This window comes from Lepidothrix coronata, unplaced genomic scaffold (genome assembly GCF_001604755.1).
Source record: "Lepidothrix coronata isolate B3197 unplaced genomic scaffold, Lepidothrix_coronata-1.0 Scaffold51, whole genome shotgun sequence".
Classification (NCBI taxonomy): Eukaryota; Metazoa; Chordata; class Aves; order Passeriformes; family Pipridae; genus Lepidothrix; species Lepidothrix coronata.
Genome location: NW_016690231.1, coordinates 3,426,481 through 3,440,995, shown reverse-complemented (window position 1 = coordinate 3,440,995; position 14,515 = coordinate 3,426,481). Strand labels below are relative to the sequence as shown.

General features: G+C 42.6%; 1 protein-coding gene across 13 annotated transcripts in view; it reads right to left on the bottom strand.

Annotated features, from left to right (window-relative positions):
• Positions 1-14,515, bottom strand: part of RIMBP2 (RIMS binding protein 2) — a 53,120-nt gene that overhangs the window by 16,267 nt on the left and 22,338 nt on the right. For 10 of the 13 annotated variants that reach the window (XM_017815578.1, XM_017815574.1, XM_017815582.1 and 7 more), the window contains exons 1-7: positions 14,087-14,192; positions 12,857-13,666; positions 8,834-8,985; positions 8,004-8,459; positions 6,252-6,398; positions 4,800-4,958; positions 1,716-2,441 (exon numbers count right to left, since the gene is read on the bottom strand). In XM_017815578.1, coding sequence (XP_017671067.1) covers positions 1,716-2,441; positions 4,800-4,958; positions 6,252-6,398; positions 8,004-8,459; positions 8,834-8,985; positions 12,857-13,666; positions 14,087-14,111 — 2,475 coding nt within the window. In that variant the 5' untranslated portion in view covers positions 14,112-14,192. Of the gene's footprint in view, positions 1-1,715; positions 2,442-4,799; positions 4,959-6,251; positions 6,399-8,003; positions 8,460-8,833; positions 8,986-12,856; positions 13,667-14,086; positions 14,193-14,515 lie in introns of those variants that run through there. The other 3 variants (XM_017815585.1, XM_017815586.1, XM_017815587.1) reach the window with 2 other exon arrangements.

The window sequence follows — 14,515 nt, the reverse complement described above, 5'->3', positions numbered from 1 at the left end:
ACAACAGAAAAAACAGGTTTGTAAGTTCCATGCATGGTAACATCGTGATCATATGGCTGGACATTAATCAGAGGTCAATCACATTTGGAAGCATAAGCTCTAAAGGCAACTAAACTTAGTTTTTAACTGAAAGGTTAGCTGAAAACTAAATACTGTTGCCTGGCAAACCTGCAAAAGGAAAAAAAATGGTTCCCTGATTTATGGCAGAGTTTTGTAACCAGCAGTCGCACATTAGAACAAAAAGAAAAGAAAAGAATAACTTTTGAAATATTCTTTTGCCTTTGTTGTTGCCGCTAAGGTGACGTTTTAACCTCCTGGAGAGTAGTACAAGCAGTTGTGGGCTGTGGAGATTGGACTGCACTGCAAAAGCCTCGCTTGTGTCCAGCTCTAGAGCTTCCTCCAGTCTGCAGCATGGGAAGCAGTGTAGGTCCTTCTGGCTTTGAGCACACTGTGTTTCTAGAGTGGCCTTCGGCTGCCAAAGCCTTCTAAAGCTCAGTGAAACCTGTAGACAGCAATGCAGACACACTTCCTCTCACTTCACAGCTGGCTCTGGTCACTACCCTCGCAGGAAACACTATTTATTTAACCAAATGCTACTATTTTAATGCTCTCCAGAGTTTATCGTGCAGCCATCAAGATTAACACAGCTTGGTCACCAATTTTGATGGGAGGAATTTGTAAGGATCGTGTCAGCATGAACTGCTGAGGCTGGAAGAGCAGGCAGCTGATCTCTGCTCTTACGTGAGGTGCATTAGAATGGAGGTTTCCACCTTGGACTGTTGCAGGCTGAGAGAGGGTAAAGAACTTGCTTTGGTCTTTAGGGAGCAGGGAAGCCTCTGGATGCATCTATCACCCGTGGAGACTCTTCTACAGATTAATGGACAGAAATGCAAATAGGCAAGATCACGCAGAGGCATCCTTGAAAGATATGGGATGGCCCTGGCCTCTCCCTCTGGAAGAAGCTGTCTGCCTGCATCCTCACCAGAGATGCAGTCTGCAACTTCAAAGGCAAGAAGAGATGGTCTAAAAAGGACGGCAAAGTGGTGACAGTGCAGAGATATAAGGCAGCAAATGAAAATATGATGAAGCTGTGACTCCATAAATCTGGGTCACTGTCACACTGGGGGAGAATCTTGGTTCTTGTCCAGAGATGTTCCATGATAAAGAGCATATCCTGAAAATTCTGGGAATGGGATGAATAAAAACAACACAATGAAATGAATTCCTTGACAGTAATAATAACAAAAAAAGTAAAAAAAAAAAAATTACTGATGAAATATTTTCCAGTTAGAATGCAGCTTTTTTTTTTTTTTTTTTTTAAGCAACATTCAGATGGGCAAAGTAAAGAAAAACAATCTTTTGGGAAAAATTGTAGTTCAGCTAACCCTTAATTAAAATTTAGATTCAGTTGTCCTTTAATAAAAGCAGCCATTATTGTAATTTGGTTTGTGGGAAAAATCATTGTAAAGCAAATTAATCTGATTTCAGCATGACACAAAAGAGGACTATAAAGGAAAATGCATAATAATAAAAAAAAAAAATGAATGGGGAGGAAAGAAAAAAAGGGGAAAATGTAGCAGATGGGTCCAAAGATGGGTCTCTAAAAATTAATTCAGGGAAAAAAAGAAAGAACAAAAAAGAACAAAAATTAGTAAACTAAAGAAAACAGACTGATTTGGCAAGCAGATGTTAGAAGGAAGATTTACTTCACACACCAGAGAGTCTTCTGCATCTCTGTGGGATGGCTTTGCAAGTGGCCCAGCTGCCCTAGAGTCAGCCAGCTTAAAGTCGGTCTTCCAGCCTCCCTGAACATCTTCATTAGAGAAATTATCTGTTCTATTACACTTCTGAACTTCATACTTCCTCTCGTAACTGGGCCTGGCCTGTTCGCTCCTGGGCTCTACAAAGGAAGGCCCCAGGTCCCCGAAATCTTCTTCGATGCTGCTTTGTCTGGTCAAGGTTTTCCTGCGCGCCAGCGACGGCCTCGTGCTCTTCCTGCAGGAGCAGTGAGCGGCCTCTGCACAGCAGCGAGGGGCCACGGGGGCAGAAACTGCCTCACAAGTGTGTCTGAAACTGAAACGAGACTCCTCCTCTTCACTGCCACAGTCCAGGCCACTGTCTGGGCTCCTCGAGAGGGACCGGCTGTACTTGCATCCTTTGTCGTCCGCGCCAAAATCCTCCCCGCCTGAAATCCTGTGCTTGGCCGGGTACCAGAAGTTGTGCTGCTGGTCTTGATTGTAGGGCCTAGGTGCTCTAGAGTCTCTAGCTATTTTGGGGTTCTTTTTATAGGGCATACCTAAACCCTGCTTGTACAGCAGTTCAGAGTATTCCCCGTCCTCTTCAGCTACTTCTGGAATACTGAAAAGCTTTTTACTGTGGTGTATCTGCTGTGAAAAGTCAGGCTGTTCCAAAAAAGTGGCTTCAGTGGTCTTATCGCACTCCTTAAAGAGTATGTAATGTTAAAAAACCAGACAGGGAACAAATAGTGTGTGACAAAAATAAAATGGGAGGGAAAAGGGAGAAGAAAAGAAAAATAAAGACAGAATTAGTTTTAGAGCAATGGTAAACATAAGACATGCAGCTTATTTAGTGAAAAGGATGTCATGCTTTGAATGAGAATCTGTGAAAAATAAAGGCATGGTTAAGAAGTTGCTGGGTGTCAGGTACAACATGAGAGGTCGGTAGAAACAACTGAGTGATGCTCTTAACAAGAATAAACTCATGCATTTAAAACAAAGCAGTAAAAGCCATACAGGTTCCAGCATGGTGAATGAGAATGGCATTAAAACACGTTCCTTGCACCATGCCAAATTGCTATTTAATTTTTCTTTGGAACCAGAACCCATATCTGAGAAGGACAAGTCTGCTCTAGCAAGCTTTCTTGCTTTGCATCTGTTAAAGCATCCTGTGTAAGCAGCAAATATCTTAAATCTCCTGACAGAGGAGAGCAATTCTGCAGACATCATTAAAGGCGTTCTAGTTTCCTTTCTAAAATTCTAAAAAACCTGCACCATTTTTAAAGCTTGGCTTGCACAGAAAGACCCCTGAGAAGCAGGAAGCTCTCTGATGTCACTTGGTCTGCACTGTCATCAAATCTCTCATCATAATCTTGCACCTGCTTGATAAAACCAAGATTTGAAAATCAACCAATTAGCAGAAGTAAGTAAGAGTCTCTGTTTACATTAGAAGTAGGTAAAAACTATCCCAGCCTGGGAAAAAGAAGCATTCTGAACACGACAGACATGTTTTTGTAATTTTTCCAATTCCATTTACACAAAACACAGGTTGGTCTGACAGATGAATCCTGTGAGTGTCTTTGCTGGACTCTGAGAAGAGACAAGAGAAGACAATGCAGGAGGTGTTGGTTTTGACTGACAGGGTTTGTTGATTCTACCCCCCAGAGATCATCTCTCCTTGTACTTAATGCCCAGACCAGGGAGATCTCTGGTCACAAGAGCACCCATAAATGACAGGATCATCCTGGAGATTTCAGCAGTTCTCTCTCTCTCTGAGCGTGTTAAACTTAACTGGGTCTTGGATGTTGTCCCCTTTCAGGCATTAGGAACTTTCTCATTTCACCTGTTTTCATTCCTTTTTGAAATGTGTATCACACTTGTGAAACAAGACAAACTGCCATAAAAGTGGAAAAACAAATCAGAATGAACAATGATAGTTTTGATAAGCTGCTGCATCAAGAGAAGCACACCTGTAAACCTTAACAGTCTAAAATTATTTAATGCCCCAGTTAATGTTCTGGCCCTTTCTTTCTGAATATCAACACTGGCAATACTAATTTAAAACAAAGAAATAAATATACTTTCTGATGCATAAAGAACAAGAGCAGTCTAGGGATAATTCTCTTTTTCCCAGTGGAAAGGGACAGAAGCAGCATGCTGAAGGATTTCACTTTCAACCTTTATGTTAGCAGAACAATAGAAATACTGATTATTTCTTCTTTTGAAAAAGTACCTGTCTCATTGCAGATAGCATCAGAATAAAAAGAATGAATTTATAGCACATGAAAGCAGTTACAAGAATGGTCAAAGTGCTTGTATGCATGAAATTGATTTTAGTTAAATAACAGGGTCTTGAAAAAAAGTTGACCTCTGTGTTTGTGCTAAGAAAACACAATTTGTGTGATTACTACAGACATAAAAAACCAAATACAATTTACATGTACAAATATAATATGGGAACTACGTATTTGGCATTGGGTAAGTCCAATATCCTACTTATGCTTTAATTGTTATAATAAAGTTGTCTTTCATGATGAATAGTCCTGTGTAGTGTTAAGACAATATCTCTGATGGGTATTTCCTGCTGTCTCTGGTGATTTTTTATATCCCTCTGGTGATTCCTTAATAATCAGCAGAGCACAAGGATTTCTGATAATGCATTGATCAAACAAAGCTAATCCAACTCCCTTTCTTACAAGAATCCTTTAGAGCCTGGGAAGAAATGGGACTAGCACTGGAAACAGGGACATGAAAAACATACATTGTCTTCTTGGTATGTACATAATTTTTATACATCTCCTTGCTCAGAAACAGCTCATTTTCTGGGTAGCACATGCAGCAAATCTTCAGATAGACATGGGAGAGGAAAACAGTCAATTAGTTAAAAGATTAGCTATCCAACAATGAAGGAAAAAGAAAGGAATAACTGCATTAAAGCGGCCCAGCTCTAGGTCTATACGAGTTTTAATGGTCTGCAAAATCCATAACTGACTACAAGAAATGCTTTGAAGGAAGAATCAAAACCTGGGGGTGCTCCTGAGAGTTCCCTGCAGCCACACTTACCTTGAGGGCGTTGTGGGAGCTCACACTGACTCGCCGCCTCCCTCCATCCTCCAGCTGCATTTCGGAGTAAAGCTCTTCCTCATCTTCCTCCATAATGTCAGACAGGTCCGAGCCTCTGCTGCTCTCTGTGTGATACTCCTCCCCGTGGCAATAGTGAGGCTGATTCACAAGGGGAGAGAGAAAGGTCTTTACTGCCTGTAGAGCTGAAAATCCTCAGATAACCCACCGAGGACCAGAGCACTTCCTAGGTTTGAATGTCACGCTGATAACCACGTATAAATTACATCCCGTGGCTTGCTGCTCAGTTCTACTGGAGAGATCCTGCCTGAAGTTTGTTTTGGCCATTTATGGTCCTAATTCAAGAAATCCAGTCTTAATCCCAGGTGATACATGAAAGGATATCTCCATTCCCAGCACCAAATCTAGTCTTAGTCTTGATTAAATTCCCCTGATTTAAAGAGGTCCTTCATGCATCAGTGGACTTGCTGACCAAATTGTAAAAGCCCTAGGATAATTCACATATCATCTGTTCTTCACAGCTGTTTCTTACATCACATTATAATTTAAAAGTGATCAGCATTTAATTCTTGCAGGATGTTACCACCGTTGTATGATATAAGTAGCTGATGACATTTGAAGCTTCAATTTTTTTAAACATTGTAGAAATAGACTAAAACACTGGAAATTTGGGGCATTGTTCATACATTTGTAGCTGCTTGAACATCTATAATAAACAGAACCAAAATTCCAGAACATCTCAGAACTGGCACAAGAAGGAGTGGTGTTGCTTGGACCCTTCCACATGGGAGGTCACATATTTGGCTAAAAAGCTTATTTGACTATGCCAAGACATAAGAAAATATCTCTTCTCTAGAATTTACATTTCTCTTGACAGTAATGTAATAAATTAGTTTATATTTCTTTTCAGTGGGATCGAACTAAAAGCTGTGCAGCCGTGCAAAATTCTTCTGGCAACACCTTTCCATTCCTTACAGCGTGTCAAGCATAGAGGATTTTGGCTTTCTGTAATTAGGTTATTAGCTTACAGGTTGTGGCTTTTATGGAACGCAGAAACTCTTCCCACTTCCCCTTTTCCACAGCATTTTTTCATATGCAGTAGTGACACCACACTGAAAGGCCCAGAACCCAAACATGACAGTCCAGTCACATTTGCTATTTCAGCTTTTCCATCTTCATTTTTTCAGTTTCCACTGCTCAAACCTGCTGCTTGGGCTGATGGGCTGGAGGTGCCTGGTGCATTCAGCTCCCATCAGGCAGTGTCACGCTGCAGGAACAGGACACACATCTCCCTCCCCAAGAATTCCTGCTTGTCTGTACAGTTTACCAACACAGCCACAATAATCAGGAGGTGACCTGGACAGCCTGCTGAGCTTCAGAAAGTGCTTGTTTTATGTCAAACACCTGACACGATGACGAAACCAGGCTACTTACTTGCTTTCCAAGTTCTGACCCTTTTAGGAAATCATCCACTGAAGCTCCCCTTCTTTTGACATTGGGAGAATCATAGCCATCCTCCTCCTCATCAGAGTTGGCATACTGGGCACTGCTCCTGTCGCTGAACACACTCCTCCTCTCCATCTAGCAAGGCAACAAAAAAATGGAAAATTGTGAAGCAGACTCCCTCCTGCCAGCAGAAGAAGAAATGGCAAATATAAGAACTCAAGCACACGCCATTTAAATGTCCTCATGGTTAGAGCAATGCTGGTTTCCCCGACTGGAATCTTTAAGAATTTTTTGCTTATCATATTCCTCTGGCTCATAAACAATTACATGATTCTCTGTGATCATCAACTCATCTGCTCTCTTCCCTGTACCACTTATGTCAAAATTCTCAGTATTCTACAGTCAGAGGCTGCTAACAAAGACACTAATTTCCCCTTGGCAGAGAGTCAGTGGATGAACTCAGCACAAAAAAAGCTTTAGAATGAGGCTCTGGGCTCTTCCTCTGCTCTGAGGTGACTCCTGGCCTCAGTTACTAATTCCTGCTGCTTACTCTCCTGACAATAACCCTCAGCCATCTAACAGGCTGGATGAGGGCAGGGAGAAGGCACACAGCTTCTGCAGCAGCTTACCACAGGGGAAGAATTTCTACTACAGGGGACTAAACATGACAAATATCACTATCAGGATTTGATTTAATTTAGAATGAATTCATCTGTAAACTTCTGTCCACATTCCTGAATTAAATATTTCAAGCATCACTTAAATTAATGTAATTAAACATGGTTCAGAGTATTTGTTATGTCAGCATTTTCCAAACTAGAAAAAGTATTTCTATTATCTTTCCCTATATAGTTCTTAAATCAACTTTCACCTCTGAGAGCCCAAGAAAAAATTTTTTCCTTCTACTACATTTATTCCAGTTTTCTTTCTTTATAAACAAAAGGAAGATACATACACATGCATACTTATGTATTTATCAGACATTATTGATCCAGAATTACTCAGGTTCTCAAAAGCTGGCTCAATTCACCCACTGGCTCAAAACAGGGACAGTCAGTAAGCTGGGGCTGTTAAGATACGTGTGAACTGTCAAAATTAATGGAGTTATTTTGGACATATGATGGGAGACCACAAACTGGACATAAGTGATGACTGCTGGATGAAGGACCACAAGGGTGTATGAAATAAGTGACTCCACAGCTTGTAAAAAGTAACAGACAGTTGTGAGCAGCTTGTGATGAGAAAGTCACTGCCCAGGGCACTGGGAGTGTTTAAATATTGCATACTTGTGTAGAAAAACCAGAGCATGTTGTCAGGATGCATAGACATCAGCTGTACTGACCCTTGAGCCTCAAATATAGGATTTAAATTAACTAGCAAACATCTGAGTCACTGCAGCAGCCATGGGTCCAAACCAGGCAGTGTCCTTTGGGCAGTGATGCTGTTAGCAGCTATAGGAGGAGCTGCAACGAAAAGCAGTTGTGAACATCTGTGAAAATGTGACACTGAGAAGGGCAAATATGTAAAACTGCCTGTGGGATCCACGACAGCAGACACAACAGTGCTTTACATGCACAGAATTTCAGCACACTGCTTCGTCTCCAACTACGGACCCTCAGAGCTCAGGAATGAATTATCTGCCCCCTAAAGCACGTGACGAAAAAAAACCTTTTGGTGGGAAGCGCCACAATGAATAAAAGCAACCCGAAAGAAGCCCTGAGAGAAAAAGTTTGCCTTTACCCTGTTGCTCTCTGCAACCCTTTGTGCAGCTTCTCTGGCCATGGCTTTCGCGACGGTGTTTGGGATGGGTGTGCCTTGGGGCTGGGGGAGGATCCTGTTGGGGGATGGAGACCTCCTCCCGTGGCTGTGGAAGCTGGGGGGCTCAAGTGTGTGTCCGTGAACGGGGGACGCCGAACGAGTCTGCTCCCACGACTCATCCCTTTTTAAGTGGGGACCTAAATGTTCTTCTTTGGTTTCTGGGGCTCCGGCACTTGCTAATGGCTTAGATTTGGGAGCAGTTCTGGGGTGAGGGGTTGGAGGCACCAGGAGGTCGGGTGGAATGGCAGCAACAGAAGAGTCCACTGATTCCCCTTGTGCAGAGAGCGTTCGAACAGTGACTTCCCTCGCTTCCAAACTCCTCAGTCTCAGCAGCTCCACCAGTGTGTTCTCTGCTGTTGGGAAGATCACCTCTGCCACCTGAGAGCACAAACAAACAACTCATGAGCATGGAAACATCTGCCTCCCTCCCCTCAGCCCCACTAAAGGACAACCTTCAAAGTCTTAACATGGAGTGAACTATTGCCAACCCCAGCACCAGTTGTCTTTAATCCTTTCAACCCCTTTGTCCAAAATCTGAAGTTTTTGGTTTTTTTTCTCCAAAAGCTGAAGTGTCTGTAGAAAGGAAGCTCATGAGCAAGTTGTGCACAAGGGTGCAAAAGAACAGGGTCTCCTGAAAACTGAGTGAGAACCCCCTGCAGGCATCCAAGGGCTGTCACATCTTTCTTGCTGCCTTTACCTGTTGGAATTCCCCCAGAGCAGATGGTCCCTGTAGTGCTGGAAGGAGAACTCACCCGTTGCCCTCTCGCATAAACACCGTAACCTGTGACGTTGGCGCCGTGGGAGGTCCCCGTGGCCGACAGAGTCGGGGGCTTCCAGGACACCTGGATGGTCCCCGGGGTGGACCCAGCCCGGACAGCAACATCTTGAGGTGGAGCTGGAGGACCTGAGGAAGATGGGACAGGTCACTGTGGCTGGAAACTACAGATCTCAAAGCACTTTTTATTTTTATTTTTTTTTAATTTTTCAGAAGACAAAGTATCCTAGTTGTGGTTGTTTTGTAAGAGCAGAAGCACGGGCTCAGCAGGTCACAGAGCCAGAACTGACCCTCACTTTACAAGCATTAACTGAACTGTACTCCTTTTCAAGGTGGTCTGTACTTGCACCTTGGTCTGGATCTGTTTTTAACCCTCCAGGCTGCATAACTGATACTCTGAATGCAGGATGTGCTAGCAGAAAAACAGAGTGAGAAAAAGGCCCAGGATAGGCACTGTTAGTGGAAAACTGCTGCACGTGACAGCAAATTACATTTTGAGATATATGTCTGTGCTGAATGCACACTACATACTCTGAAATCACTTTCAAATCCTGTCTCTCTGGACCATCAGTGGCTCCAAGTCCCAATTTAAGGGCCAGAAGCACAGTGAACTAGGGTGCAATGTGAACTGCAAGCTGAAAATTCAACATTTTCCACCAGCAGCATGCTGGTTAAAGGACAACTGATCTCACAGTCTTTCCTCTGCACTGAAGAAAAAAAAAAATGCATCCACTAACCTCTTAAGGCATTTCCAGTATGTTAGTGTAATAGCACACCAAATACATCCTTAATTAAAAGACATTACCCTACTATAAATAGTTCTACTGCGGCCAGAAAGCCAAAGTAAAAATACCATAGAGATTATTAGTTCATAAATTTTTCAAGCATCCTGTTGTGCTAATTTAACAGCCAAACCCTGAGAAATGTCTCGTGTTAAAACATCTCAGAAGGAGGGTTCAGCAAGCTCTGCAGAACAGCCAGGAGAATACAAACCTCGAGTTTGCTTTTCCCAGTGAACTAAGCACAACCAGTTCCTGTTCATCTACCAAAAAGGCCACAAATATTTCAGCTGTGTGCCTGATACATGTGTAAAATACCACACAAGTCTCAGCCAGTTTGCTGGCAAACTGCCAGTGCATTTCACTGGTTTGCTGTCACTGAATTTCGTTCTCCAGAGGGCATGGAAATAAAATTATGGTCATGTTCAGGACAGCATGGGCACAACAGGAAATTTTTGCTTGTACCATCCCCTGCACCTATAATGTATTTTTAACTTGCAAGTCCGAAGTATGCAAATTGACCTAAGACTATTTTTGGCCAAGACAGATTTTGGTCTAGGATTGAATTTCAGCTTTCCTAACCATCCTGTTTTATTGACAGCCAGCATTCCCAATCCAGCAAGGCTGCTGAGCTTACAAGACAGAATGCATCTGATCTAACCCACTGTCTTGTCAGTGACAATGACATTAATCTGCTCCTGCAGGAGAAGTCACCTTCCTTCCATTCTCCCACAACTAAACAATCCCCAGGGAGTGTGTCTCGACCTTCAGAGACTCTGGCAGGGACAGGTTTAATAAAGTGTGATGCCCAAGGCTTAGCATGGTTTCTATTTTCCCCCATCATTAAATGGGAAATTATTCTTGATGACTTGTGATGGTCTTGGCCATCAACATGAATGTTTGTTTTGGAATTCTGCCCTACTTTGGTCCTCATGGGGTTTTTCACATAAATTAGCTCAAAACCAATAACAGTCCCACGGGTCCTGATCCTCTACTTATTTCTATTTTTGGATCTGAGCGTCCAAGAGAGAGAACTACTTCTATTTTAATTTAAGCAATTCCAATGCTTTGATGAATCAAGAAAATCAAATTTCAATGCTTTGATGAATCAATTGGTCAGCTGTCAATCGGCTTTGGTCTCACAGGAAGCAATGTGTTTTCAGTATAAATCATGCTAAACATGATATATTTATGCAAAGAGAAAAAAAGAAAAGATGACCCCTAATTGCCCTGCACTTTTCACACAACTGCTCTCTATAGCTTTGAAATGTGAGCAGTTCCCTCAAGACCATTTTTGCTTATTATACTCCAAAAAAACCCTGAGTTTGATACAGTGTGAAAATATTAAAATATTCCCTGATCCCCACTCCTTTTTTGGGATAAGTGGCTGATGACATCCTTTTCTGTAAGGATATCACCTAACCCACTAGTAAAGGCCAGAGCTTCTCAGCTTCGAATAAAATGAGCACTGGAGGTATTTAAGGAGGAAAAATAATCCAGTCTGAGAAAAAGAACCAGCATTAGTCACTTAATTTCTTTCTTTTAACTGTGGTTTGAAAGAAGAAAGATGTGCTTACTCGAAGCCAGCAGTATTTGCAAGACAAAACCATGACACACTGTGATGGTTAACTCCCATCATTGACTTATTTCATGGGCATCCTTTCCCTTTGTTCCAATAACTTCTGAAATACAGGCATAGGCCTCTAATAACTTCAACTGTTGCTATTTTATTTTGCTATAAAACAGTGAAAAGTTGACATGCTTCTGTAAAAATGCTCCCTGTGCAATGAAGGGGTGGGGAAGACTCTGGGTTTAAAAGATGAGGCTTCACTGCATTTCAGCTCCCCAGCAGAGAACAGCTCAGGCACTGCTTAGCACACTCCAGCAACTAGAGGGAGATGCAGCACGTTCAGTGTTTGAAAAATACCTCACTCCAAAGGCCTTTCCCAATCAGTAAAGAAGCTGACAGATGTAATAAGTTCAAGCCAGCATCCAGGCAGTGCCTCCCAGCTGCCCCAGAACACATTCCAGGTTGGAGATGCCCCCCTCCCACAGGTTCTACAACAGCACCACCACTCACTTCACTGACATGATTCCAGACAAAAGAGTAAATGTGTGAGCTGAGGATGTTTCTACTGAAACTATGAATCAACAGCATCAAAAAGAGGAGACATATGAGCTTAATTCCCTGTCTACTCAGCCAGCACGGTTGTCCTGCCTGTCTCCTCACATAAATAAAAGCCATACAAGCCAAGGAAGAGACCAGAATTAATTCTTGCCCCTTTGCTGGAATCAAATCCCGGCAGGGAGTGAAGGAACCACAGCTCAGTACATGCTACTGACATTCCACTCGCCAGGAGCCACTTGTGCTTGTCTGTCCCTGCTCCAGAGGCACTCAGGGATCTGAAAGACTGAATGGATAAGGAGTCTCCTACTTGTCCTTGATTAGATGACTTGGATAGGTAAATATATAAGGACACATGTTCAATTTTTTTCAGGGATATTGCCATATACCCCCAAAATCATGAGATTATCCTTTAATTCACTACATTCTTTCTGCTCCAGTTTTCAACACCACTTCAGTGTTCTTAAATAGTGGGAAATGACTGGCAAGGCTTGCCACCATTCCTAATGTAAAAGCCAGGTGGGGAAAAAAACCTCAGACTATCCAAAACAAAATAGATTTGTTGACTTTACAGGTTCAAATTGTACAATGTGATTACAACTTCCCAACCAAAATACATTTACGTCCCCCAAGTGACTCTGTGGTCCTCTAAGAGGTTTGTGTTGTTTTTCATTAGAGAAAATGTTAAAAGTGCTTTAAGACACACACATAACAAAAAAATGACATGTCAGAAGTAAAAACTGTTTTTTCTCCCAGCGTTGTTCACACCAATGAGAATAAATTACTACCAGAAATATTATAACTGGACAAACGAAATACAAATGGAGATTAATCTGATAAAACACTTAGCGTGTTATCTGAGATGATGATCTGGAGTTTATCTCCCAAAAATGTATCTGTCCTTACCCAGGAGTGAAGAAAACAATAATGCAGGACAGGAATTAATTTTAAATAGCATAAAGCAATCTAATAATCCCCAGTCTGCTCACAAAAGTGACAGGGATTAGAGCAGGAAGCCAAAGGTTAAATTATTTTATCTAGTATTTTCAGAGAAACTTAACTGGAGAGTTTTGGGGTAGGGAGAAAAATATCAAACCTGCTGGCAATGTAGAAAATTCCACAAAGGCTTCCTTTTTTTCTCGTTGTTCCAAGGGAAGCTGCCAGGGCATCTGGTGGGGCTTTGCCATGACCTTCACCTTGTAGGCCATATTGGGCTTCAAATTAAAAAAATGGTACTTGTAGCTAGCAGCCTTGACAATGTCAAACTCTTCTTCATTGAGGAAGATGACGTGACTGTAATTACTGTTTGTAGGGAGCCAGGACAGCTCAGCAGAAATCTGGGTTATATTGTCCACTTTCAGATTGGAGGGGGCTACTATGACATCCTTCCCCACTAGCAGAGTGCACTGCAGCTCGTCGGAGTTGCCCTTGTTGGTGATGCTCTGGATGGATATTCTGTATGTGCAGGCAGAAATGTTGAGCTTTTCTATGAGAGCTTTCGTTCTGCTCCCCAAGGCGACGTTCATCCGGATTTCCTTGTCGACCAGGACGTTGTAGCTGCTGATGGTTCCCCAGCCGGGTGGCACTACTGGTGGCTCCCAGCCCACAATGACACTTTTGGCTAGTTGTTTGATAAGGGTGATTTTTCTAGGATAAGGCACAATGTCTTCTCCAATTTCATCAATGTTCACATCCAGAGTCCCTGCGCCGTTGCTGATGACGCCGGAGTCTATGTGACTTGGTGGACTTATCTCCAAGAGATCTCCTTCCAAAGCAGGACCCGAGTGGTTGATAAAATTCTGATCTTGTTCGCTGCTTAATGTGCTTGATAACCGGGTCTCGTTGTCTTGAACAAAATCCACAAAGTTTGAAGGGACTAGTCCTCTTTGTCCATCCAGAAGTTCTCCTGGTGAGGAAGAGCAATGCCATTAAAATCCTTGGAGGAGGACACCTCTTTCATGCCCATGCCTTGAGAGCGGACAGGACAAGGAAGAAGGATGGAGTGCAAACCCTACATAAACAACATTCACAGCTTGAGAACGTGAAGGGGAACACCAGAACTGCCAGCAAGCTTTCCTGTCAACTTCAATCTTGCCAGCAGGAAAAGCTGACACTATAAAATATCTTATAATTAGCTTTGCCTGCAAGGAGCGGCTTTGCCGGTGCAGAAACTCTGTTAATTAACAGAGCGATGATAAGGGTAATTTTAGCAACTGATTTAGTGGTAGACTAAGAAGGAAAGAATTTGGAGCGTGTTTGACAGACGGACTGATTTCGATCTGCATGAATTAGCATGAATTCACAGACTGGAAAAAGAAAAAAATACCTTCATAGAAGCCATCTTCATCCATGTCTCCGTACACGTAAAGGTACTTTCCTGCCGTAAGAGGGAGCTCTGCCTCTGGATTTTCGTTTGGTCCATCGAAAGGGTTGTAACTGCAGGGAGCACAGGAACAGCACTGATCAGGGGGAGGTGGACAGCTCTAAGGCTTATTTTTTTAAAACGAATTAAAAGGAACTCGGTTGTGGGGGGTCTTTTCCAGCCCNCATTAACTGAACTGTACTCCTTTTCAAGGTGGTCTGTACTTGCACCTTGGTCTGGATCTGTTTTTAACCCTCCAGGCTGCATAACTGATACTCTGAATGCAGGATGTGCTAGCAGAAAAACAGAGTGAGAAAAAGGCCCAGGATAGGCACTGTTAGTGGAAAACTGCTGCACGTGACAGCAAATTACATTTTGAGATATATGTCTGCG